Source organism: Oncorhynchus mykiss, chromosome 12 (genome assembly GCF_013265735.2).
Source record: "Oncorhynchus mykiss isolate Arlee chromosome 12, USDA_OmykA_1.1, whole genome shotgun sequence".
Classification (NCBI taxonomy): domain Eukaryota; kingdom Metazoa; phylum Chordata; class Actinopteri; order Salmoniformes; family Salmonidae; genus Oncorhynchus; species Oncorhynchus mykiss.
The window spans coordinates 76,827,899-76,855,103 of record NC_048576.1 but is presented as its reverse complement, the minus strand read 5'-3'; the positions used below and the strand labels follow the sequence as shown (position 1 = coordinate 76,855,103).

General features: G+C 43.7%; 1 protein-coding gene across 3 annotated transcripts; it reads left to right on the top strand.

Annotated features, from left to right (window-relative positions):
- Positions 1-10,305: 10,305 nt before the first annotated feature.
- Positions 10,306-26,344, top strand: LOC110538302 (TLC domain-containing protein 4-B). 3 transcript variants are annotated; one of them, XM_021625032.2, is made up of 7 exons: positions 10,306-10,325; positions 13,693-13,845; positions 19,281-19,370; positions 22,087-22,145; positions 22,287-22,381; positions 22,553-22,626; positions 22,726-26,344. In XM_021625032.2, the coding sequence occupies exons 2-7, from the start codon at positions 13,700-13,702 to the stop codon at positions 23,060-23,062; spliced, it is 801 nt and encodes a 266-aa protein (XP_021480707.1). In that variant the 5' UTR covers positions 10,306-10,325; positions 13,693-13,699; the 3' UTR covers positions 23,063-26,344. The 3 variants fall into 3 exon arrangements, with proteins under 3 accessions (XP_021480707.1, XP_021480708.1, XP_021480706.1); XM_021625033.2 differs by lacking the exon at positions 10,306-10,325 and adding an exon at positions 10,724-10,784; XM_021625031.2 differs by lacking the exon at positions 10,306-10,325 and adding an exon at positions 10,747-11,089.
- Positions 26,345-27,205: the final 861 nt, after the last annotated feature.

The following is a 27,205-nucleotide window of genomic DNA, read 5'->3' as shown; positions in this document are numbered from 1 at the left end:
GAGCACAAAGATAAATCTCCGCCTGGATGCTGTTTTCCAGGCTGGTTGGAGGTGGTACAGGGACAGACAGACGGGCAGGTTGAGGCAGGGCAACAGGGAAGGACAGTCTAGGCTGAATGGTGTGGGAGATTTAACACGCATTCCAACCAAAGATGTGTGTGTGAACTGGTGTATTAGTGATACAGTGATCTTGGTTAAACTACCTTTTTGTAACGCACATCCAAATGTAGACAGTATCATTGCCTTGCAAAAGTATTCAATTTTTTCACATTTTGTTGTGTTACAAAGTGGGATAAAAATGAACTAAATTGTCATTTTTTTGTCAACAATCTACACAAAGTATTCTGTAATGTCAAAGTGGAAGAACATTTATTTTTTATACAAAAAAATGTGTTTATGAAAGGCTTAGTTAAATCACATAATAAGTTACATGGACTCTGTGTGAAATAATAGGGGTTGACATGATTTTTAAAGGACTTGACCTTTCCTCTGCCCCCATACGGTACATACAACATCTGTAAGGTCCCTCAGTCAAGTGTTGAATTTCAAGCACTTATTCAACTACAAAGACCAGGGAGCTTTTCACATTTTTATAAAAAACAAATTAGACATTGAATGTCTCTTCAAGTATGGTCAAGTTAATAATTATGCTCTGGATGATGTATTAAACCACCCAGACACCTCCAAGAACCAGTCATCCTTCTGAACTGAGCTGCAGGATGTTGCTCAGGGATGTTACCATGAGGCCATTGGCGATTTTAAAACAGCTACAGAGTTCAATGGCTGTAATGGGAGAGAACTGAGGATGGATCAACAACATGGTAGTGACTCCACAATAATGGCCTAAATGACAGAATAAAAAGAAAAACACAAATATACAATATATTCCAAAATGTGCATCTTTTATGAAACAAGGCACAAAAGTAATACTGCAACAAAAAAAACATAGCAAAGAAATACACTTTTTGGCCTTAATGCAAAGCCCTATGTTTGGGGCAAATCCAACACAACACCTCACTAAGTAACTGCCTCCTTATTTTCAAGCATGGTACTGGGGAGTTTTTAAGGATAAAGGGAAATGGGATAGGGCTAAGCACAGGCAAAATCCTAGAGCATAACCCGCTTCAGGAATTCACTTTTCAGCAGGACAATAACCTACAACATAAGGCCAAATCTACACGGGAGTAGCTTGTCAAGAAGACAGTGAATGTTTTTAAGTGGCCAAGTTACAGTTTTGACTTAAATCTGCTTGAAATACTATTGCAAGACTTGAGAATTGTTGTCAAGCTATGATCCCCAACATCTCGACAGAGCTTGAATAATTTTAAATAGAATAATAGGCACATATTGCACAATCCAGGTGTACAAAACTCTTAGATTTACCCAAGAAGACTCACAGCTGTTATTGCTGCTAAAAGTGTTTCTAACATGTATGGACTCAGGGAGCTGAATACTTATGAATGACTATATTTCATTTATAACATTTGTATTCATCTTACATTTTTATATATTTTTTCAAACTTCCACTTTGACAGAGTATTTTGTGTAGATTGTTGACAAAAAAATGACAAATCAATTTTAATCTCCCTTTGCAACACAATAAAATGTGAAGAAATCGAAGGGGTTTGAATACTTTTGCAAGGCACTGTACATGTACATTCATTTTCTGTTCCATTTTTTTATTAATATTTCCACTTGTTTAACTGCACCTGTACGTGGACAAGCAGAAGAGAACTAGTGGGGTTGTGTAGGGGGATCAAATTAATAACTTCCCTCCGTGGTGATTTTCATTTTACTGTTTTTTTAATAGGGTGTAATAAGATTATGTAAATACCTTGATTTCACAGTGGGAGGAGTCTGGGTCTCATCCAAATCAAATCAAATCAAATTTTTATTTGTCACATACACATGGTTAGCAGATGTTAATGCGAGTGTAGCGAAATGCTTGTGCTTCTAGTTCCGACAATGCAGTAATAACAAGTAATCTAACTAACAATTCCAAAACTACTGTCTTGTACACAGTGTAAGGGGATAAAGAATATGTACATAAGGATATATGAATGAGTGATGGTACAGAGCAGCATAGGCAAGATACAGTAGATGGTATCGAGTACAGTATGTACAAATGAGATGAGTATGTAAACAAAGTGGCATAGTTTAAAGTGGCTAGTGATACATGTATTACATAAGGATACAGTCGATGATATAGAGTACAGTATATACGTATGCATATGAGATGAATAATGTAGGGTAAGTAACATTATATAAGGTAGCATTGTTTAAAGTGGCTAGTGATATATTTACATCATTTCCCATCAATTCCCATTATTAAAGTGGCTGGAGTTGAGTCAGTGTCAGTGTGTTGGCAGCAGCCACTCAGTGTTAGTGGTGGCTGTTTAACAGTCTGATGGCCTTGAGATAGCCATGTAAAGGGTCTTTGACAGTGTCTCTGTACTAAACACTGGAGACACTCAGCCAAGAGGATTCTCCACAGCAGCCCCTCGAGACAGCACTGACATGAGCTCCTCTCTCTCAGGGAGGGGTGTGTGTGTGTGTGGGTGTGGGTGTGGGTTCGCATGCACGTGTGACAGTTGGCCTAAGGTTAGCACAAGCCTCCAGACTCTTTATTCCAGTCTCTTCCTCCATCCTTTAATTCATGATAGAACTTGATCTCTAAGCCCCCGCTCATTATTCATTTTAATAACTTAATTTGTCCCTTATAAACCAAATTCCATGTTGACCCCATGTAATGGAAAGCCAGAAAGTAAACTACGGACTTGGCGGGTAAGATGCCCAAGATTTGGGTTTGTTTACTTAATTACACACAGTACTGTATGTATTCAAGTTATCAATAAATGCTAAAGAGATTGCTCACACTGTTATTCCCTCCACTCCCATCGTCTTGCACTCAACAATGTTACAATGTCATATTTACTATTTTGGCTATATCAACTGACCATGTTTATTTTCTGTGCATCTTGCATGCTCTTGATACTAGCATATCACTAATGAGATCTACCATGTCTACATCTGTGAGGAAGCTGGTATGCTACTGTATATTGTTCACAACTACATCAACACCGGACAAGTCTCACTGTAGCCTGTCTCTCTGTACACTTCTCCTAATAACCATCCCAGTGAGCAAACAGAACAGAGACTTCAGACTGGGAATAAATAAGGAGGTCTTGGATTTGCTGGGTGGGGATAGCTGTAATTTCCCCTGGATGGGTCACTCCATTACAATTACCCTGTAATATTTATCTAAAACTAAAGGCTGTGTGCGGGAGCAGCCGCCCGCAGGGAGGAAATCACTGTGCAATAAGAGCCCTCTCATTAGGACCCTGTCTTTATCATGGAGGAGCTCTTATGAGATGTGGCAGATTAGAGGAGGGAACAGAAGGCCAGGAGAGAGTAATGGAGATGATGACCGTTATTGCAATGATCATCACTATTTGTCATCCAACGACGCGCACGTTTGCACCTGTGGTAAATGCAGACTAACCGTGTGTGTGTGTGTGTGTGTGTGTGTGTGTGTGTGTGTGTGTGTGTATGAGAGAGTGGAAGAGTGGAAGATTCATTTCATGAATGTGTGTGAGAGTGATTGGATGCATTTAGAATGAACAAATAGATAAAGATAGAATTAAATAAATAAGATGCAATCACATGCATTGCTCTTGGTGCCTGGCAACCAGATATCTTGGTTGCCGTGGCAACAGTTGCTACCGAATGTGAGGTGATTGGCAACCATGCCAACGAGGAGGGAATAACATTTGACCCCTACTGCTGACGAGGAGAGGTGAGGGGGCAGAGGGGAGCTGAGAGAGAGAGCGAGAGGGGGGGATGGAAAAGAGTAGATCAAATAAAAATGTAGATATTCATCTTCTGAAACCTCTTTCACACTCCTCCTTCTCAACCTCTCCCCTCTAGCACCAGCACACTTAACTACCACAGATACTAACACACACACGCTCCTGCTGCTCGCCTGCACACACACACTCACACAAGCCCAAACTCACACTCTCTCACTCAGTCATTCTATCACACCCCCACCTACAGACACACAAACACGTACAGTATCTACTCAACACTATCTCTCACACATGAAAAAAACACACACACTCATACTCAGCACACCTGTATTCATCAGCAAGGCATTGTTTTGCTCCTGAAGCTATGTGAAACAGAAGGCAGTGTGAAATCATTATGTGAGCTGCTCTGCCAAGAGGAGGGCCTCTCTCTTCCCTCTCCATCTCTCTATCTCTTTCGCTTTATCTCTCCCCTCTTTCCTCTGTCTGCATGGCTAAACTAATAAGTGAGTGATTAATGGTCTGCTAATTGCTGTGTAATCTCCGTTAATTAGCGTTGAGATTTTTCAGTGGCTGAGTGCAGTGAGAGAGACACAAATCTAGAGTTACTGACAGTTGGACCCACAGACAGAAACACAGACACAGAGAGAGAGAGAGAGAGAGAGAGTGAGGGAGAGAGAGAGCCGGGGGAGACAGACCAAGGAACAGATGAGTGAGTAATTTGATAAAGAGGTGAACATTACTATACATGTATACAGTATTTGCTTGTTGGTCAGGAACCCTCATGAATATGTTATTTATTCCTGGATAGAGTTTCCTCTTTGTTCACTGGTTATTCAACCAAGATGGGCAGAATATAGCACAGCAGTATGTCAGTCAGGTCAAACCTGCACATTCACCAGATACAGATAAAACAAATTAAAGTGCATAAACAGTACACAATGTCTGTTCACGATTCTCATTACACCTGACCCACATGCACCACAGTGTCTGGACTGGAGTATCTGCAGGTATTTTGCACCAGTGGTTAGACTAGTAGATGTAGCTAGAGCCCCAAGGATGTAAAGTAGCCTCTGGGAGTTGGGCTCCAGGTAAGCCAGGTGACAGGTGTGTGGGTGTCTTCAGGATGGAGAGCAGCCATCTCAGGCCAGATGTGTCAGTGAGAGTCATAACAGACCAGAGCCCAGCTGCTTAGAGAACACATTGCGCCTTGTCTGATGGCTGCGCTTAAACTGGGCATGGCAGGCCTTGTGATAGACGGTAAACAGGGTTAAGTTCTGCTTGACATTCATTAGGGCAAATGTATGGACTGAGATGTTGTTTGTGGTCATTGTGTGTGTGTCTGTGTCTGTGTGACCTGTGTGCAATATTGGTGCTTGATATGAATGTGTGCTCTGCTTGGTTGTGTGTATGTGCATGTTTCTGTTAGTTGTGTGTGTGTGTAGGTGTTGCATGGAATAGATTGTGCATGGCACAGTACAATTTATGGCACCTTCTACTGCCCTCCCTTTCAGACGCCTCCACACGCCCCCACACACAGAGACCTGGCAAAATCTGTACTGCTACACATCTCATTCCAACTGTTTTACATTAATAGCAGAATATTACATCATGTGGAATAAACTGAATATACACACAGAATGTATTCCTTTGGGATGAGGGCAAAGAGAGCAAAGGAGTTTGGTAAATATGGTTTATAATTTGTTTCTTTGCCATATTCACTTCTTACATCATTAAATATTGGTGCTCATAATGCCGAATTTCACAACCACAGGAGTCATTGACGACAATAAACACCTCGACTCCCTTCAGAGCTGCTGCCTGTTACTATAAGATAACAATAATGCCATCTTGTGTTCCTCACCGGTACGACAAGGCCATATTTTGAAAGCTTTGTCTCGTTTTGGCCTTTGACCTTTCTTTTTTAATATAAATTACAATAATAATACGGTAATTTAGCATACAATTAGCATACATGTTCCTTATATACAGGTTGTGGACATTTTACTCACAATCTTGAGCTTGTCAGCACTAAGCCCCAGGTCCAAACAACTGGGCCACTTTACTAAAACTGCTAATCTAATGTCATTATGGATGAAGTCAGCAAGTTCCAGGTTAGTTTGTCCTCATTAAAATTCTAGAATTGTTTCCATTTTTCTTTTACAAGTTAATTGGTACTTGCAATAAACTAAGGCTACTAATTAATACCCCAATGAGCTAATTATACATAAGCTACTAACAGAAACTTTTTTATATTCAGACAGTAGGCTAACACAATTGAACATGGAGTTTGGTGTTGCATTGCTCACAAGTGACCCTTCCATTGTCTTTTCTGAACCACACACAAATCAGCTTCTTGACAAAAATGGCCATAAGAGAAAGCAGTGTTTACCCATCATTCTCTTATTTTGTCACGGTTGTTTCGTAAGTCCGTTTTTTCCCGTTTGTGATATATCGAGTCCTAGTCCTAGTCCCCCACCTTGTCCGCTTCCGTGGCCTCCTCACCATGGCAACTCTTCTCAATGGACAGAGGGGCGGCAGCTCTGGACAGAGGGGCGGAAGCTCTGGACAGAGGGGCGGAAGCTCTGGACAGAGGGGCGGCTGCTCCTGGCTGACTGGCGGCCCCTGGCTGACTGGCAGATCTGGAAGAGTCTGGCTGACTGGCAGATCTGGAAGAGTCTGGCTGACTGGCAGATCTGGAAGAGTCTGGCTGACTGGCAGATCTGGAAGAGTCTGGCTGACGGGCGGCACTGGCGGCCCCTGGCAGACGGGCGGCACTGGCGGCCCCGGGCAGACGGGCGACACTGGCGGCCCCGGGCAGACGGGCGGCACTGGGCAGAAGGGAGACTCCGGCAGCGCTGGAGAGGAGGAAGGCTCTGGCAGCGCTGGAGAGGAGGAAGCCCCCGTAAGGATGGGCCGGAGAGACAGCCTGGTGCGGGGGGCTGCCACCGGAGGGCTGGTGCGTGGAGGTGGTGACGGATAGACCGGGCCGTGCAGGCGCACTGGAGCTCTTGAGCACCGAGCCTGCCCAACCTTACCCGGTTGAATGGTCCCGGTCGCCCTGCCAGTGCGGCGAGGTGGAATAGCCCGCACTGGGCTATGCAGGCGAACCGGGGACACCGTGCGCAAGGCTGGTGCCATGTAAGCCGGCCCAAGGAGACGCACTGGAGACCAGATGCGTAGAGCCGGCTTCATGGCACTTGGCTCGATGCCCACTCTAGCCTGGCCGATACACTGAGCTGGTATGTACCGCACCGGGCTGTGCACCCGCACTGGGGACACCGTGCGCTCCACAGCATAACACGGTGCCAGCCCGGTCTCTCTAGCCCCCCGGTAACCACAGGAAGTTGACGCAGGTCGCCTACCTGGCTTCGCCATACTTCCTGTGAGCCACCCCCCAATACATTTTTGGGGCTGACTCTCGGGCTTCCATCCACGACGCCGCGCTGCCTCCTCATACCAGCGCCTCTCCGCTTTCGCCGCCTCCAGTTCTTCTTTGGGGCGGCGATATTCTCCTGGCTGAGCCCAGGGTCCTCTTCCTTCCAATTCCTCCAAATAGTGCAGCCTCTCCCACTGTTGCTGCTGCTGCTGCTGCTGCCTCTGTTGCCCTTTACCACGCCGCTTGGTCCTGTTGTGGTGGGTGATTCTGTCACGGTTTTCTGTATGGGAAAGAGAGTCAGACCAAAATGCGGCGTGGCTATTGTGATCCATGTTTAATGAAACTGAAGCAACACGAATCCAATACAAAAACAATAAACGTAACGAAAACCGAAACAGCCTAATAGTGGTGCACATACACACGACAGGAAAAGGACACTAAGGACAATCACCCACAAAAACCCAACACCAAACAGGCTACCTAAATATGGTTCCCAATCAGAGACAATGACGAACACCTGCCTCTGATTGAGAACCATATCAGGCCAAACATAGAACTAGACAAACTAGACATGTAACATAGAATGCCCACCCAGCTCACACCCTGACCAACCAAAACATAGAAACATACAAAGCAAACTATGGTCAGGGTGTGACAGTGTGTTTGAACTCTCTCGCTTCCTTCACACCTGCATAACCTGCATTTCTTGTCACACATCCAGACACAATTGACACAGTTGCCTTCCAAAGGCATCATTATGCACTAACAAAGCTTTTCAAAATTCCCTCATGTTACCTAATTATGCCCATTAAGTGACCACTGACATTATGTGGTTATTTTCCATCAGCCACTAGACCGACTTATTTTACTCCTTTCCTCCCATCTCCTTTCATTCAGCCACATTGAATACCCACTTACTTTCTTTGGTATAATTGAGTACCGTCTTCTCGCAAGATTGTGTCTATTGCAGAGAGATCTCATGGATCATCAATTCTGTTCCTACTGGGCAAAATAACCTGTCTCTTAGTCTCTACAGTACATGTGATGCTCGTTGCACTATAATTGAATGATATAAAGTACTTTAGCTGGGAGGGGCCTTTTCTTTCTCAGCTGCTGACCTCCTCCTCTAGATGATCTTCCTGAAATCCAATCAAGTCCCAAACAGCTGTTTCCTCAGGCCACGGCCAAGGCTATGTATGTCTGTGTTTCTGTCTTATTTTTGACTCTCATCTCCTTTCTTCTTTTTCCTCTGAAAAAATGTTCTCCTCAGCCTGCCGATCGACGACCTTCTCCTGGGCTGGATGACAACTACAACTACCTCCATCCTCTTTGCCAGTGACATCACACAATCCACTCTCTTTTCCCTATTCTTCCCCTGAACTTGACAGTGGTTCACTGTTCCTGTTGGCACACGCACAAAGATTCAGATAGTATCTTGAAATCTACTCTGCCCTCCAGCTAGTAGTGCTTAAGATTCATTGCTTATCATTACTGAGGAGGACACCCACAATTGGCACAGCAGTAAGGTGACACATTCACTGGAGAATTTGGCTAGCATGAGCCTAGAATAGCTTCCTTAAAATAGCTACTCTCATACACATGTCATTATCATGATCTAATGGATTGAATTACGTTAAAGAAATATATGTTGCAAAAATAAGAGTGACAATGTGTGTAAAGAATGTGTTACTGGCAATTTAGTATGATTTTGTTAGAAATTACATTTGTTTGACAGCCTTGATTGTGGTAAACACAGCAACCTCCAATCATGCACCAGAAGAAAGTGATTAGAATGGTTTTGACTAGATGATATACAGCTATGGATGAAAATTACTTTTTTTGCAGCAGGTTAGTAGAATTTAAGCTGCAGGTTAAGATAACTTAGAAGGTTAGGATAATTAGATGAAGGTTATGAAAAGGGTTAGGGTTAGCTAAAATACTATCCTAACCTGTTACGAAAAGTGACTTACGTCCACAACTGTAGCCTATCTAGTCACAACTGATAAGAATTGACCTGTTAATACTACTGCTTAGTGATGATATAAACATGGTATGACAACCAGGCAGCACTTTGGTGTCAATTATCTGCCAGTTATTCTACAGGCTATGTGCACAGAGCAGGCATTCTGCATTTTAAATATAATTATAAAAACACATGCCCGGTAGAGACAGACATCTGTGGTATGACCAAAGGTCAATGCTGCAATCTGAGGAATTCACATAGTTTAGCAGAAAGCAAACGTTATGGAATAAGCAATGTACTTTACCACTCTACTGTACCATAATGGACTGTATAGCATACTGTTTTCCTCATTTAGCTAAAAGCAGCCTTTATGGAATAAGTGGCTAAATAAGGATTTACTTTATCTTTCTCTAGGCATACCGATAACAGTGGGCATGGCAAAGCACTGCCCTCACACAGTTTTTGTAGGGCAAGTTTTGAATGTAGCCTGCACTCATGACCATGAAACCTCAGGAAGGGAAACAGTATTTCCCTTCAATTTTAAACTGAACGTCAATAAAACACGTGCTACTGTGTGCAATATTTCACGACCAATAAAGTGTTAAATAACAACATATTTATAAAAATTATATAACTGTTTTTACAATCCTGAAGTAGTTTTCATTTCATATTTCCATTGCATGTGATTGCATTATGTCTCCCAAGGACGTGATTGTTTGGAAGACTGAGTGGTGTTTAATCTGCTCTGATTAGCAGTTCATGTTTGGTTAATCTTTGAAGCCCTTGATTGTTAACGATAGGATTACTTTCACCGGTGTCATCTGTCTCCATCCACTCTTTCAGCACTTCACTCTTTGTCACTGGATCTCTAGCCCAGGGCCTTCTATTTACAAGAAGGCTCTAATCTAGCCTACAATCAATGCCAAATACCTACGTGTCAACATGGGAAGTGTAAGGAACACAGGATGTTGGTGGCACCTTAATTGGGGAGGAGGAGCTCACGGTAATGGCTGGAGAGGAATGATTGGAATATCAAATACATCAATCACATGGTTTCCAGGTGTTTGATGCCATTCCATTTGCGCCATTCCTGGCATTATTATGAGCTGTCCTCCCCTTAGCAGCCTCCTGTGCTGGGGAAACCAGACAGACAACCTTGACTCAGGAGGATGACTCAGTAAGTGACAGCACAGAGCCATACAATGACAGAAATAACCACTCCTTTCAAAATACATTGGATTCATAATATCTCTGTCTGTAAACCCTTTCAGTTTCCAATTATAATAAGTAAAATACACATGGAAATGTGTTAATATAAAAAATGTAGGTTTTGATTTAATTGGCCTATGTCAAGTGTAAAAATATGACCTAACTATTTGCGGTATATTCAATAGCTTGTCAAGCTGCCTGCAGTTCTTCGTGTTTTAGTTGTGGACATCATACACATGCAGGTTTCGTCATAGCAACGATGCTAACTAAGCCTTTGCATGTTATTGGTAGTGGTATCAGCTGTTCCCTGTCTTTGTCATTGAAGAATATAACGCTGTAATGAATGTGGCCTTTGTTTATTGTGGGTGTGGCCAAACCAAGGGGTGTGAGCTAGAGGGTGGGTGGTATCTTCGTGTACGCGTCACAGGTTAGTGCTAGCTGTCAATTGCATAACAAAACGTCTACAACTTTATATTTTAGGCAAAACTTGAAACGCATGGTGGCAAGGAAATTAGCCTGGAATCCGCAATTATCTAGCTACTGTAATAGTTATGCATGAATGCCGCTGCTTTCGTCGTATAGCCTTTTTCACGAGGACTTACACTAGAGAGCTAGCTAGTGGGCTATTGCTAGCTAGCTGACTTGCTAAGTTAGCTACCTAAGAAAGTGAAAGAAGACGGCAGCTGAACAGAAGCTATACCAACTTATTCAGACCTATGCGACTGATATCAGGTAGTTATTTATCTAGCTAGCCTTTCACTTATTATTTTGTTCACAACACAGCGATACATTGAGCTAATGCACTGCAATTGGTATGTATTAAACATTTAGCTAGTGACCGCAATACGACCAATGAATACGACCCTGGTTGCGGCAATATAGCACTGCTTTCTAGTCAGTAGCTGTGCTCTCATAATTCGTGTAGCTAGCTTGGTTAGTCTACTTGTGGCTAAACTGGAAAGTGTGCTACTGGCGACAATGTTGCCGAAAATCGAAGGATTGTACACGTTTCTTGTCGTGCACACGTTTGCTGGGTCACTCGCGGCAGAGAATAAGGGACTGTGCTGACAAGTTATGCATAATGATGTAGCTATCTGCATCTGCAAGAAAGAGCACTACACCAGACGGGAGAAGCTGTCCATTTACCAGTTATGATTTAATATCCTCATTATTTTAAACTCTAGGCCAGGGCAAGTAATTGTACTCAGTAGCACCATTGTTGGGGATGATTTTTTTTGTCTGCATCTCAAGATTTGCGTTATTAAAGTGTACGGAAATCTCGTCACTTGTCAGTTGGTCTAGAATGCCAGTCGTAATTTTATAGTCATGTGAGCTGCATTTAGACTAAAATAATATTACATTCATTGTATTTTTGCACATCCTGTCTTATAAAAACCTCAATGGCATTGCATGAGAGAGAGAGGGCGTTGTATATTTCCACTGGAACATGGGAACCGCTATTTGTGTTGGTCGATATACCAAAGGGTCATAGTTTGCTGACTACAGCATATAGTGCAGGAGAACAAGGTCAAAAGTGGATGGTTGTCGGGTATGTGCGCCTTTGCCCTCCTAGGCAGTCGGAACCAGCTTGCCATGTGAAGAATGCTAATGAATAATTGAAGCACATGCAGCATATGATCAGCATGCTCTGGAACAATGAGGCTTCTCTCAAACACTGCTATTTTATTGGTCAATTCTATCTGGATAATACTACAAATTCCTGATTGCTTACAGAGTTAGGCCTATTCCAGGGAGAGCTGGGGTTATTATATGGGCCACTGCATTAGCTAAACTACGGGTTTCCTGTGATGGTGTTGATCAGCTTGTCCTATCTATGGCCTGTCCTCACATCCATAGATCTGGAGATTGAACAATTATTTTGCTCAGAGCACATGACTGTGGTTTGTAGTAGCCTATGTTAAACAGTACATGTGTTTGTATCAGACTGAAGTGGCATTAGGCTGTACTGTACCAATGCTCCTTTGTACTAGAAACGTGTGTTGATTTTGACACTATAGACCCTGAGTGAACATGGGGTGTTCCCTATTGTCTGGCTGTCGCTCTGTGGGTCCAGTCCTATTTTGCTGGTTTTCTGTGCTACCTGATAATTAATTGTACACACCTGGTGTAACAGGTCTAAATTAGTCCCTGACTAGAAGGGAACAATGAAAAAATGCAGTGGAACTGTCTTCGAGGTCCAGAGTTGAGGGATGTAAGCCTATAGGGAGAGAACCGTTTGTAGTCATGACATGGTATCATGACATTGGATTTTGAGTATTATAACCTACTGTACAAGTTTAAAGTGCCAGTTGGGGCAGAGGTTAAAGCCTATTGGGCTTAGGTCTAGTGATATTGGAGAAATTATAAACTTTCCAGTATCACCAGAATCTCCCTGTTGGTGACTAGTCATTGAATCAGTTGCCTTACCCAATTGTAATCGGCAACACATTGTTTGTACTAGGATAAGCAGTTAGAACCTTAGAGACTATTGTTGTTGCTTCATCCAAGTAGCCAATTTCTCTGGATTTCAGATTCTTGTGGATTTAATGGTCCCAGATGCAGTTTTTTTGGAATGTTAGTATTGTAGTTCCTTGAGTACTCTGAGGGTCGAGGTGAGGACACATGACCAGTCATGGACCTCAGTTAGAGCCAGTAGCTCTGAGGACCTTTTGAGTTAACTGAAAATCCAATTCTTCATGAAACATAATCCCTCTTCTGGGAAAACGAGGTCAAGGGAGTGAGTGGCTGTTTCTTAGTACAGTGTAAACAGGGAGCATGGACTCCAAGCCCTGTTGATACGATGTAATAGTGCTGCAGTTGATCCATGCCTGTCCTCAGGCTACTCAACTAGTCTCCAATGCTGGACACTGCAGGGCAATGACCCCTACACACAGATGCACATACACTGCTAGTTTCTAGACTTAGTCAGTCTTTCTACTTGTGTTTTTGCATCTCTCATCACAAATGTTCTTCCTCCTCTCAATAGCGTGCGTTCACCAACAGGAACCTCTAGCTCCATCTTTACAATTCTCTTTTCTTTCAATTGTTAGCCACAATTGCACATTTAATCCCCACGCAAAATATTTGTCCAATAATGAATGATTTATTTTCTTTCGTTTCTGCTCTTTTACCACATCTCCTTTTCAATGGCTCTCTCCCTTGCCCTCCTGTCCCTCCTTTGCCACCCTGTTTTCCTCCCTTCCATCCTCCACTTCTTCTGTTATTCCTTCCGGCCCCCCTCTACATTCCCCCCTGCCAGTCTAGGGGTATGGTCTTCTGTACAGTAACAGTACATGCCTCTCACCCCGTCTCTCTCCTGGTGTGGTATATTGTAGGTGAGTGATGGAGACGAGAGAGTTGACCGTGGTGGCTGGCAGCTTCGTGGGGTTTCAGCTGCTCTTCTCCGTGGCCAGCCCGCTGTTCTCCTCAACCTTCACCCCTGGCTACGGCCGCCTGCCCTCCACCAAGCTCACCGAGTGGAACTCCAGGTACAATACCCTTCCAACAGGCCTCTTAACAGGTTTCACATTATAGACTAGTACTGTACCGACTCTGCTGTAACACACCTCTATCAGACATTAACCAAGGCACACTGATCTGAGGTCAGAAATGATAACTAGTTGAAAGGTAGGCTAACAAGTTAATGATTATGTAGATATTTATTCTCTACATTGCTCTTGTACTGGCTTTGCATTCAAATAGTTTTATTGTGCCGATACTTCAGCTCTAATCAGACAAATCTTAATTATCTATTTACAATATTGTCATTTAGGTTGTCATGGGTCATCTTCTCAACTTTCCATAGTACACGTCAGCGGCTGGGCTTTGAATTCAAAGACCAGAAATGTGTAATTAGTTTGGGGTTAAGTTCAAAAGTTGCCAATTGGTGTTTGGAATGAGTTACTCCATGTACTGAATGGTATCTCTTCTCTGGTATCAGTTTGTCTTGAGCTGGTGGGCTGTACTCACTATTACCACTGTTCCCTCAAAAAAATGTTGGCACTGAGCAAATTTCAGGTCTACTGAGTGGTAACTTAAACATTGTGAAAATTCTGTGCAACCTCCAGCTTGTTTCTATGAACTCTGAGGCTGTACCCACTTTAAGTTAAAGTTTTAACAATGGCCAAGTAGTCTACTGGGCTATTTGATTGTAATGTAGAACTACCCGAGTGGACACCATCAAAAGCCCACATTCCATGAGACTTTTGAAAAAAAACTTGCAGGGCTTGACATTAACCTGTTAATCCACTTGTCCTTTGGACAAGGAGATTACTGAAAATGTTGTGGTGTTTGACGCAAGAAACCATTTTACAAAATAAAATGCTTTTCTATATCATTATGACAGACAAATTATGCTACCCTCTGTCTATTGGCTAATTAACTCATTCAAGCCTGTCTCAAAATACAACACTGTCCCTTTAAGACAAAAAAAGCTCTTTATCTGACTCGCTTTTCAAAGATGTCTAGAAATGTACACGTTATGTGCTCTTACAGGAAGCAATCACTCCCCCATTACTGACTATAAATTCTCTATAACTAGGCTAATAACTTATTAACTGGCAAAGGATATTAACAAAATGTGCACACGTGGCTACATGCAGCTCTCACTTTGATCTCAAAACAAGCGCATCTACTCACGAACCCTCATGCTGTAAACACAGTCCAGTTCAAAGTAAATACATGGCAATGGTCTATTTGCATATAGGCCTACAGCAGCTCTGATTGTTTATGCCGCACTGGTATTTGTAGAGTACGGGCTGAGTAGTGCGTGTCAATGTAATAAAATCCTACTCCGATGTGTTCTGTCTACAACAAAATCTCTTGCATAGTTTGTTTTGGTATGTTGCATTGACAGTGGCTAATGTTGATTTGATCACAATTGCACAGTAAAGGGAAACTTTGATCATGTTAACAGGGAAAACTAGAACAGTGGTCACCAACATTTTCCGAGTCAAGATCACATTCTGAGTCAAAATGCAAGCCATTTAAAACATTTAATTTGTTTTAATTTTTTTTTTAAACATTACAAAACAAACTTGCTACATTGACGAATTAAAAACAGTACTGTAGCACTGAGGTTTGTGCAGTAAGCTATAGGCACAATACATTATCACCTCATATTGGCTTTGCTTGAATTGCCCATGCGTTGTCGTTTGGGCCATTTAAAAAAAAATATATATATATATCAGTGCCTTGCGAAAGTATTCGGCCCCCTTGAACTTCGACCTTTTGCCACATTTCAGGCTTCAAACATAAAGATATAAAACTGTATTTTTTTGTGAAGAATCAACAACAAGTGGGACACAATCATGAAGTGGAACGACATTTATTGGATATTTCAAACTTTTTTAACAAATCAAAAACTGAAAATTTGGGCGTGCAAAATTATTCAGCCCCTTTACTTTCAGTGCAGCAAACTCTCTCCAGAAGTTCAGTGAGGATCTCTGAATGATCCAATGTTGACCTAAATGACTAATGATGATAAATACAATCCACCTGTGTGTAATCAAGTCTCCGTATAAATGCACCTGCACTGTGATAGTCTCAGAGGTCCGTTAAAAGCGCAGAGAGCATCATGAAGAACAAGGAACACACCAGGCAGGTCCGAGATACTGTTGTGAAGAAGTTTAAAGCCGGATTTGGATACAAAAAGATTTCCCAAGCTTTAAATATCCCAAGGAGCACTGTGCAAGCGATAATATTGAAATGGAAGGAGAATCGGACCACTGCAAATCTACCAAGACCTGGCCGTCCCTCTAAACTTTCAGCTTATACAAGGAGAAGACTGATCAGAGATGCAGCCAAGAGGCCCATGATCACTCTGGATGAACTGCAGAGATCTACAGCTGAGGTGGGAGACTCTGTCCATAGGACAACAATCAGTCGTATATTGCACAAATCTGGCCTTTATGGAAGAGTGGCAAGAAGAAAGCCATTTCTTAAAGATATCCATAAAAAGTGTTGTTTAAAGTTTGCCACAAGCCACCTGGGAGACACACCAAACATGTGGAAGAAGGTGCTCTGGTCAGATGAAACCAAAATTGAACTTTTTGGCAACAATGCAAAACGCTATGTTTGGCGTAAAAGCAACACAGCTCATCACCCTGAACACACCATCCCCATTATCAAACATGGTGGTGGCAGCATCATGGTTTGGGCCTGCTTTTCTTCAGCAGGGACAGGGAAGATGGTTACAATTGATGGGAAGATGGATGGAGCCAAATACAGGACCATTCTGGAAGAGAACCTGATGGAGTCTGCAAAAGACCTGAGACTGGGACGGAGATTTGTCTTCCAACAAGACAATGATCCAAAACATTTAAAGCAAAATCTACAATGGAATGGTTCAAAAATAAACATATCCAGGCGTTAGAATGGCCAAGTCAAAGTCCAGACCTGAATCCAATCGAATATGTGGAAAGAACTGAAAACTGCTGTTCACAAATGCTCTCCATCCAACCTCACTGAGCTCGAGCTGTTTTGCAAGGAGGAATGGGAAAACATTTCAGTCTCTCGATGTGCAAAACTGATAGAGACATACCCCAAGTGACTTACAGCTGTAATCGCAGCAAAAGGTGGCGCTACAAAGTATTAACTTAAGGGGGCTGAATAATTTTGCACGCCCAATTTTTCAGTTTTTGATTTGTTAAAAAAGTTTGAAATATCCAATAAATGTCATTTCACTTCATGATTGTTGTTGATTCTTCACAAAAAAATAGTTTTATATCTTTATGTTTGAAGCCTGAAATGTAGCAAAAGGTCGCAAAGTTCAAGGGGGCCGAATACTTTCGCAATGCACTGTATTTCAAAATTTGAGGAAGGCTATATGATCAGACCGGTAATAGATCCATTGTTGCATTACTTGTGAGGCACAGCTGCGTGAGCATACATTTAAATAATTTGTCTTTTATTTTACTGGGCTGATGGTGCCCACATCTAATGGTTAGTCTCAGTGGAGGGAGAGAACAGCAGACTGAGGGTCCACCTCTCAACATCCCTCCGCTCTCCCTTTCCTCCACTGACACTGACCAAAAAGGGACACCGTCTTCCAGCTGATGGCATCTCGAGTCACACTGTTATTTCTGGCTCATGCACAAATTCATGTTGTTACTCCTTTGAACAGAGAAAGTGAAATATTAAAAAGACCCAAGCTGCTAAAAATAACAACAATGCAAGCCTGTAGATACATGTTCCTACTCATTCATTACTGCTGCAGTGCTTGTTGTAGCGCTGAGTGGAAATAGGAAGAACATGTGTTTTATGGCTTATAAAAGTGTTGAATGCAAAGTGTTGACAGTGCTAAGAACTTTAATGTGATCTCACTCATAAAACAGCAGTTCTTTGACATATTTGTTGACAGTTTCTCTAGTCATGGGTTTTAAACATTTTGAAATCTCACAGTATCAATTTTGCTCTAGCTTTCTTTTATGCCTGCTACATTACTGCCAACACAGTAATCTGAGCCATCCGATTGGCTAGTGATAGGCCTATAGTGCACTTAATTTGCTCTCCGGCCCCGCCGGGAAGGCAGTTTGTACTTTCAGCCACATGAAATGGTTCAAAATGACAACAGTTCACCTACTTGGCACACAGGCAGCTGAATCGGGTGCACCTACCACCAACAGCCCGAGACAAATAAAATGGGAACACAAGGCTTTATTTTAGTTTTTTACAGAAAGGTTTGTCAGTCGACTAGGAATGCCTTGGAGATCGACCAGTGGATCGCAATTCACCTGTTGGTGACCACTGCTCTAGAAAGTTGAGAAAAGTTCAGTCTCGTGCTTCCCCCTGTGGGCTGATATTTCTTCTGCACGGCATTCCTGGGGGGGGGGAGCTGCGCGGCAGTCCTGGGGGGGGAGCTGCGCGGCAGTCCTGGGGGGGGGGGGCTGCGCGGCAGTCCTGGGGGGGGAGCTGCGCGGCAGTCCTGGGGGGGGAGCTGCGCGGCAGTCCTGGGGGGGGAGCTGCGCGGCAGTCCTGGGGGGGGGGAGCTGCGCGGCAGTCCTGGGGGGGGGGGAGCTGCGCGGCAGTCCTGGGGGGGGGGGAGCTGCGCGGCAGTCCTGGGGGGGGGGAGCTGCGCGGCAGTCCTGGGGGGGGGAGCTGCGCGGCAGTCCTGGGCCTCAGTTCATACCGGGGTCATGCACACTAAACACTGCTACAGGATGTGTGTACCATGGCATAACAAGCCAAAGGTGACGCACTGATAGTGGTTGAAGTTTGATTCAAAGTTACCCTTCATTGCATAACGGCTCCCAGTGTGTCAGTGTGTTATTTATTCAAGCTTTGCTTGTAAAGGGACACAGAGAATATCTACAGAAAGATGCACATCAGAGGTGTAACCCTGAGGCATAGGCTAAGGAACACCTCACTAGCTAGAGGGAGGGAGGGGCAAGAGGGAGGGTGGGGCTAGATGGAGAGCAAATTCACTTGCCCCTTTTGCTTCATAAGAGACTGCCTCAAATTCCACTCTCCTCCTTGGTCATGGCAGTTATATGCTCTCAGATAGTCATGTTATAATGGTGACACTAAAAATAACAATGTTCATTGTACAGTGGCTGGTTTGTGGAGCCAGCATTGTTAGGCCAGTGTGACTGCTGGTGTGCTCAGGGTCTGGGGACTATGTGTGCGGATGAGGGGAGATAAGAGGCATGGTAGCACTGGAGTTCTCTTCACTAGCCCAGATAAAGAGTCCCAGAGGTCAACGAAACCTGAGTAGTTTTACACACACGATTCTCCTTCAAGTTAGTTCCATTGCCAAGGTTCCACACGGCCCCAATGAGGTTTCTTCATTGTGTTCTAAGTGCTATAAAGGATGTTATTGTTATGTTACTTGAACTGTTTATTAGTATTACTGCTGCCGTGGTGCTAGTCTTGCATCATTCTCTGCCATGGCGCTGACTGTCTCTGTTTCTGTGTGCTTGCCCAGATTGGTGTCCACTGTCCATGCCCTGATCGTGGGCCTCTTCTGTCTCTACATCCTGTGGTTTGATGACGCTGTCAACGCAGACCCCGTCTGGTAAGATGAACTTCATTACTGTCTGCTTTCTGTCACTCTAGCAGCCATGGCTACTAGCCTACCCCAAGAGGGTGGGAAGGATGATGCTGCCATTCCCCACTGTCAGAGAGAAATCTCAGTGGAGTCTCCAGAGGTGTAGATTCAGTGGATTTGTCCTTTCATTGTCTTTTCTATGTTCTCTCTCCTACTGCTGACTGTGTGATTACATCATTGTATCCTGAAAGAGGAATGGTAATTTCCCCCTATCCCTCCCTCCCTCTCCCTTCTGTTTCTGTCTTCTCTCTCCTATTTCTCTGTCTTCTACTCTTGTTTCTCTCCTTCTGTTTCTCTTCCTCTCTTGTTCTGATTAGACAGACCAGAGTCCTGCCAACAAGGCTCCTTTTCATAGCAAACAGCAGCCCCCCCCCCTTCTGGTGACGGTCTCCCCTGACTTCCCCCCCCCCCACCCCCAGCAGCACCCTGAGTCTCTGGCTGTCTGATCAATACAGCACTTCCCTCGCTCTCATTGTCTGTCTGTCGCTGATGGAGGAGAAAGGGGGTTGTGAAGGGCCAATGGGGAGGAGTCCTGCCACCCCCTTCATCTGCTCTGTGTCCAAATGTCTCACATTTAGACTACTCTTTTTCCTTCTTTCTTTGTTGTTCCTTTACTCTCATAGGGTTTGTTTAATAGGGGTGTAATTGTTGTACCCTCCCAGCCCAAGCCATGTTGTCTTGTTTTTTTCCTTTGTTTTGGTCTTTGTCTGTGTAGTATTGGCACTGTCCTTTTGTCTCTTATGTATTTGCTTTCCTGCCCATCTCTTTTAGTCTCTTACTTTTCCTCTATTTAGACTGGTAGCCATGTTATTTTGCTAGCGCAGTAGCTAGTTCCTCTTATTGCAACACTGAATGGCGTAAGTATTAAATCCTCAGACAATCTGATTGCATTACAGCATCATTTAGACATGCCACAGACTGGCATTGTGCTGGGCTTCACAGAACAAACCGCCCACAAAACCTGCATTGTGACAGATTCAGCTTCTCGCAACGTCACTCTGGCTACCTGGGTTTTGTCATCGTAATCCAATCAATCCAAATCGCTTTCCAAATCCGCCTACCTCACATCGCCTGATTGGTTTATCTGAGCTTTAAAAGTGCGATGTGAGCAGAATACAGACTCAATTGGTTTAAAACAATAGTGCTCAGTTGGTTGATCAGAGTTCAGTGATGTAACTAACCCCAGGTGTGGTTTACTGTAACATTAAGATCCCTTTATTGGTCAAATACACACAAGGTCCAACTGAACTGTGACTTCTGCTTTTTAGCCCAACACTTCCAAAAGACTCATACATACACATAAATATAGAGGTTTTGGAGAGGTGCAGAGGACTACCACACTGGGCGCCCGGGGAGCTGTTGCTGGGGGGTTAAGTGCCTCGCTCACGGACACAACGGCAGACAATGGAATCTAGGATTTGATACCAGCAACCCTCCGGTTGCCAGCTCACTTCCCGACAGATATTTCTCGGCAGACCCGAGATTCAAACTGGCAACCGTCCGGTTGCTGGCTCGCCTCTAACCGCTAGGCTACCTGCTGCCCTGCCATACCTGGATCAGTCATGGAATCTGAGAACCTTTGAACCGATCTCATCCTGACCCCTCCTGTTGATCTATCTAAGTTCATTTCTTAGCTTTAACAGATACACAAGTTTATCTACGAATGTCTTTGATTCTCTATATGGGTAAATAGATTATTAGGCTTATGGGTGGGCTCCAGGATGTACAGTAAACATGAGGAAGTGGAGAAACGATTGGCTGCATATGACATTGATTTTGGCTACTTAAGTGGGGTTCAGAGCGGATGTTGCACTCAGACATACCCTGAACGGGTATGTTGGGGTGAAGGTCGGTAGAGGTGAAGGAGGGCGGTGTCACGTGGCGGCGCCCTTTGATCCAGAGAGCACGTCGTGGTGTGCTGTCACAGAGAGCCATGACCCCGCCCTCAGCAACAGGATACCTGTGATGGAGAGAGGACAAAATCAGATCCAGTGTCACTTTACTGAGACGGACACACATTATGACCACAGTCACTTAGCAGATGCTCTTGTCAAGAGCCTCTTGTGCTACAGTCCACTCACAGGCCTAGGCAGTAAATGTGGCCCATGTGATACAGTGATCTGATAACCATGGCGTTGCCAAAACCTTGTCCGAACAACTGAGTCGTACAAACCACTCCTACAGTCGAGAACAGTGGTACTCATTCTTACAGTATGAATGAATGCAGGCTACTGCTCACATGTACACACATCCTGACACGTATTTGTCCATGAGCACACAATCACACAAGGGTACAGCAGGCAAACGGAAACGCACTCTCTGTGTGTGAGCACAACGCATTTGTCAACACAGTGCTGTTTAAACTGGACCTTCCCTGGACACGGGTATCTCAGTAGTAGCAAGACTATGACTCATGACATGGCCATGAGAAGAATGTGCCTATTTGAATGCTAGAGAAAAGATTGTAGGTGAAGTTTCATTTTTTAATTGTTTTATTAGCTCTCATTGGAGACCCCTGCAGTAGACTTCACTAATATAGTATGTAGAATGTTTTGTGGACTTCACTAGATTTCTGTGAAATCGTAAGTAGCTTTTGTTTCTGTTTTACAGTAGTTTTAGCATTAATCTGTAATGTGGCAACTGTTATTCTGAAAGAACACTTTGTTTTGTTTTTGCTGTACAGGGGGGAGCCTGGACTAGTGAAACTTAATGTGGCCATAACATGTGGTTATTTGCTCTATGGTGAGTCTCTCTCTCTCTCTCTCTCTCTCTCTCTCCTCATGTTTACCCTTTTGTATAATAATAAACCATCCACATTTCCCTGTAGACATTAGATGAAAATAATAAACTGTGTGCTAACTACCCACTTGTTGTTCTGTGTAGACCTTGTGCTTCTGGCCACTAACTGGAGCACAATGGGGGACAGCTTTTTTGTCTGCCACCACTTGGCGGCGCTCTATGCATATGGATATGTCTTGGTGAGTCTGGGGGAAAACCATGAGCACAGTGGCTAATATTAGATGGCTCTTTGGGTTTTGGTATTGAAATACTCAAGTCTTCTTTTTAAAGATGTGTTGCACATTTAGTCTGTTTTTAGTTTATTTCTGCCCATGTCTGTTTGTGGTAATACGTCTTTACGCTCTCTGCAGTCTCGTGGCGTGCTTCCCTATTTCGCCAACTTCCGTCTAATTTCAGAGTTATCCACACCTTTTGTGAACCAAAGGTAAGCTAGCTCTCGTTTACCTTATATTAATGAATACTCCTGTTTATCAGCCCCTACCTCTGTCAGTGTTGACATTATTCCGTTCTCATCCACGTATAGGTGGTTCTACGAGGTGCTGAAGTACCCTCGCTCGGACCGCTTGGTTGTGGCCAACGGCATGGCCATGGCAGTGGTCTTCTTCATGGTGCGCATCTTCGTCATGCCTCCCTACTGGGCCCGGGTGTTTGCCACCTTCGGAACGGAGGCCTTTGAGCGCTTGGGCATCGGTGCTCAGGTGGCCTGGATCACATCCTGTATCGCCCTGGACATCCTCAACACCATCTGGATGTACAAGATCGCCCGCGGCTGCTACAAGGTCATGATGGGCGCCAGTGGCAGGAAGGCCAAAGAGGTCTCCCCGCTCAAGCAGAACCATGTGAATAACCACACAGACTAAGAGATACTGGCTGGGGGGGGGGGGAGAATAGACAGGCTCTGTGGAAGGGAGACAGGAAGGACTTCAAGGGCTCTTATAGCCCCTGCTAGCTCCAGCCTTGCTATTATCTCCATACCTGGAAATCATGCAGCCGAATGGGGTCAGGTCCTCATCCGATTCAGCCTCGCAGAATGAGACTGGTCCCACACTAGCTTCTGTACCTCAGTGTTTCATCAATGGTATGGTGGTACCCTGGCTGGGTTTGGTTGGAGATGACAGAGTAGCTGTTAAGTACACCCATTCTTGTTCACCTTCAACTTCAACCCAAACTTAGTCATCTGAAGTGCCTGTGATGGACAGGTAGAAAGCAATAAAAGAAAAAACTGTACTCTGGCTCTGTCAGAGACTCCCTTGCCCATCATCCTTTACCCTTTTCAGTTCCCTGACCCGTCCACCCAGAGGGGAGCCTCCTGCTTTGCCCTCAGAATAAGGACCTCTTAGTGTGCTAGTTTGACAGACCGAGACACCACAATGCCTCTTACTGCATTTGCTGATGGCCTCCTTTTTATGAACACCACTTACATCGCCAGCAGACCGGTCCCCTTCTAACAGCAACAGTTCAGATTGAATCACCACTGGATTTCTCATCCACAGCCTGGATGCACATCCAGGGGAAATGGAGACAGGGATGTGGGGATTGGATCCTACCACTGCCGCCAACTTTACGGAATCATTGTTTTTTTATTGGATGCTTTTGCCTCATCTCGTCCAGGGTCTGGCTGTGCTCTGTTTGGGTCTCAGTTATCCCATTTGTTCCTCCTGTTACTCAACATCAAAACCAGGAATTGACAACGCGTCTTAACTTCACTACACTATCATAACCCTCTGTCACAGCGGAGCGGTTAAATCCATCCAGTTTGATGCTTCTGTTCTACCTCTCCCCTGCCTTATAAAGACTTGTCAGTCCCTCCATATGAGAATAATCACAATGAGGTTTTTTCTCCTTCTGTAACGATGTTTTAGCCTTTGGAAAGATCTCATCCATTATCTCTAGTTCAGTGGACTGGAAAGGACGTTTTCTCTGTTTCTCTGGAGATTTTCCCAGCCGCTGCAGTGTAACTACTGTTAGACACTAGAACAAGTGTTGTGTTTATCTAAGGTACCTCTGGGGATTTTAACTTCCATTTTTCTCTATTTTCTGTGTTCTATTGAGAACTGAATTTGGAACAAGAGCGGGTCCCTTTAGGGGGGGAAACATTCTCCTGTTTTAGGTGCTGTTCTGCCTACAGAGTGGCAGCCATAGGAATGCTGGAAATGTGATGTTCCCAATCGTTTCTATAGATATTCATGTAAGATCAATTATGAATGACCTATCTGACAAGAACAGCCATACGCTGGCAATGTTGTACTATGTGTAGCCATGTAAAATCCTACTGTATTACTCAGTTGGAAATCTTCCTTTCAAATCAAGTTGAATTGATTGATTCAAATCACAGAGCTTGTTAAGGAAACGTTGGATTATGATGATTTATACTCTAGTTTGGATCACTAAACAGGATAAATATGAATTGCATTAATCTATGGGTTCCTCTGCACTTCATTTTAATCAGTGTATTTTATGTGTTTCACCCAGCTGTATTGAGTGCATGTTAAGTGTTTTGTTTTCTGTCCTCCTCCCTGTCCCTAAAGCGTTGACATCGTTTGGGACGGGGGTCTGAAATGTTTGACTTTTCACTGTGGAATGAAAGCACGCTCCCCATGATGGAGCAATAACCTTTTGAGCCCATCCATGTACCACCGAGGAGGGTTGTATTGTCGTGCCTTTACGCAAACAGGAAATCTATTGCAGTCCAGTTGAGATTAGCATGACATTTTAATGTAAAACTGCTGTTTGTTTTCCTTTTTTCTCGCTATTGTAATCTCTTCTCTCTATGGATACTGTTATGTATATATTTTTGTACCCTGCACAATAATGAATCCAGACCAGTATTCTCCAAAGTTGACCCCTCTGTAGGGCCTGCTTGTTTTTCTTCTGAATATGGGAGCGGGCCCCGATATAAATGTTGTGGTGGTTCTAGTGGCATTAGGAGGAGTGGGAAGTGGCCTAGAGGCTGCTGGTTATGATCAGAATGAAGATGAGATTGGAAATGTAATTATTGTCGTGTAGTTATTCAGCTACTTCAGCGCTGTTGAGAAGCTAGTGAGATTCAGCTCACTCTTTTCACCCATTCCTCCAATACGTCAAGCTGTGAATAGAGCAACATGTTTGTATCATTCATCAGTCAAGAAAACAACTGAGTACATGTGCAGCCTGATGAGATTTCTGGTTCACCAGTAGGCTGTAGTGTGCATTTAAGTCTGCTTCGGATGCCTGTGAGAGAGGCTGTACTTCTGCACAATGTCCAATGTTTGTACAAACTATTAGTTGGATGTGTAGTGTTTGTCACTTGACTTCAGTGTGTCTGTGGTGTGTTGAATTGCAATGTAGACCTCCTGGGTGATTTTAAAATAGTTAACGTTTTTGGAAATGAGGAAGTGACACGGCGGTTTCTGTAACATCATGCCCGAGTGCACTTGTATCTGCAAGAAATAACCGTGTGGCCTTCTATCCCTTTGAAAGGCTAACATTGTGTATTAAGAGAAGGTACAGAGGGTCTTAGGCCCTGGTGAGAAATGAGGACATGTTGTAGCTCCTGGAAGAACTGGTAGAACCGTTGCATTTATTTCAGCTGCATTTCATCTCTTGTGTAAGGTTGAACTTAGCAGCGTCACAAGACTTTTAGCCATTTGATACTAAATGTCATGGATTAGCCAGAAAATAACCTTTGACTGAATCAATGAATTCTTGCCCCAGCTTTTTGTGGACTCTCTCGGGTAGTCCTGCTTCACCTGTGGAGCAGATCTGTAGACCGCAGCAGTCGCATCCTTTCAGTCACAAGGAGGTGCGGAGATGGAACAAATTAAGTCAAGAAAATAACTAATATTCATGATGGTGATGAAACGAGTGAACATGAACTAATGAGGAAAAAAAGCATAGATCAAATGTTGCCAGTGGGTTTTTGGTTGTTTTTTTTTATTTCTTATTTTAATGCAATGACATTTATTGTTTATTTTCTGAATATTTTAATGTGAAAAGAACAATACACGGGCCTTACGGTCCCTGTCTCAACACCATGTGATTTAGATTGTCTACAATGACCACTACTAATGATGTTGTTGTAGCACTGAAAGTTGAGACTTACTTGAAAGTTTTGCTCTTCAATAAATTTGAAGACAGAAAAAGCAATTGTCTCAATCATTGCTTTTTGGCTTCAGAGTATCAATTCAAACACCATTGACTTTCATGTATTTTGTTTACACTGGTGCACACAAACTGAGACAATTTCATGAAAATACTGCATGTTGGATGCATCGTAGTCAGAATGCGTACAGCAGTGTTGGATAGTTCTAAGCCTTCTAAGGTTTGTCTGGCTCAGTCCAGTCTAGCTAGTCCATCACATTTTAATTGTCACATGCTTCGGAAACGAGGTGTAGACTAACAGTGAAACGCTAACTTACGGCCCCTTCCTAACGATGCAGGATAAAAGTAACACGAGAAATAAATACACAATGAGCAATGATAGTTTGGCTGTATACAGGGGGTAGCAGTACAGTCGATGTGCAGGGGTCCGAGAATTTAAGTAGATATGTACTTATAGGTAGGGCTACTGAGTGGCGCAGTGGTCCAAGGCACTGCATCTCAGTACTAGAGGTGCCACTGCAGACAACCTGGATAGAATCCAGGCTGTATCACAACCGTCCGTGATTGGGAGTCCCATAGGGCGGTGCACAATTGGCCCAGCATCGTACGGGTTTGGCTGTCATTGTAAATAAGAATTTGTTCTTAACTGACTTGCCTCGTTAAATAAAGGTTGCTTTAAAAAAAAAATGAAAAGGGATAGTGACTAGGCAACAGGATAGATAATAGTTACCTGTGTGAGAGGGTGCCAGCTACTGCTCCTCTTCTGCCTGTTCTACAGGAGCTTGAGAGAAATAAGCATCTGAACCACTGTTTGGCTCTGATAGAATCCAGCTCTACCGTGTGCGCCGGTCAAGGGCTGGGTCACAGACTGGGCCTGGAGAGTGTTACCAAACATGGTCACATGAGACTCGAGGAAAATCTCT

What these genes read in the sequence shown, in the direction of transcription:
- LOC110538302 (XM_021625032.2), top strand. Translation starts at nt 13,700, where the DNA reads ATGGAGACGAGAGAGTTGACCGTGGTGGCTGGCAGCTTCGTGGGGTTT. An exon ending in ATGTGGTTATTTGCTCTATG is followed by an intron (nt 22,146 to 22,286) that starts GTGAGTCTCTCT and finishes TGTTCTGTGTAG; the next exon opens with ACCTTGTGCTTCTGGCCACT. An exon ending in ATGCATATGGATATGTCTTG is followed by an intron (nt 22,382 to 22,552) that starts GTGAGTCTGGGG and finishes CGCTCTCTGCAG; the next exon opens with TCTCGTGGCGTGCTTCCCTA.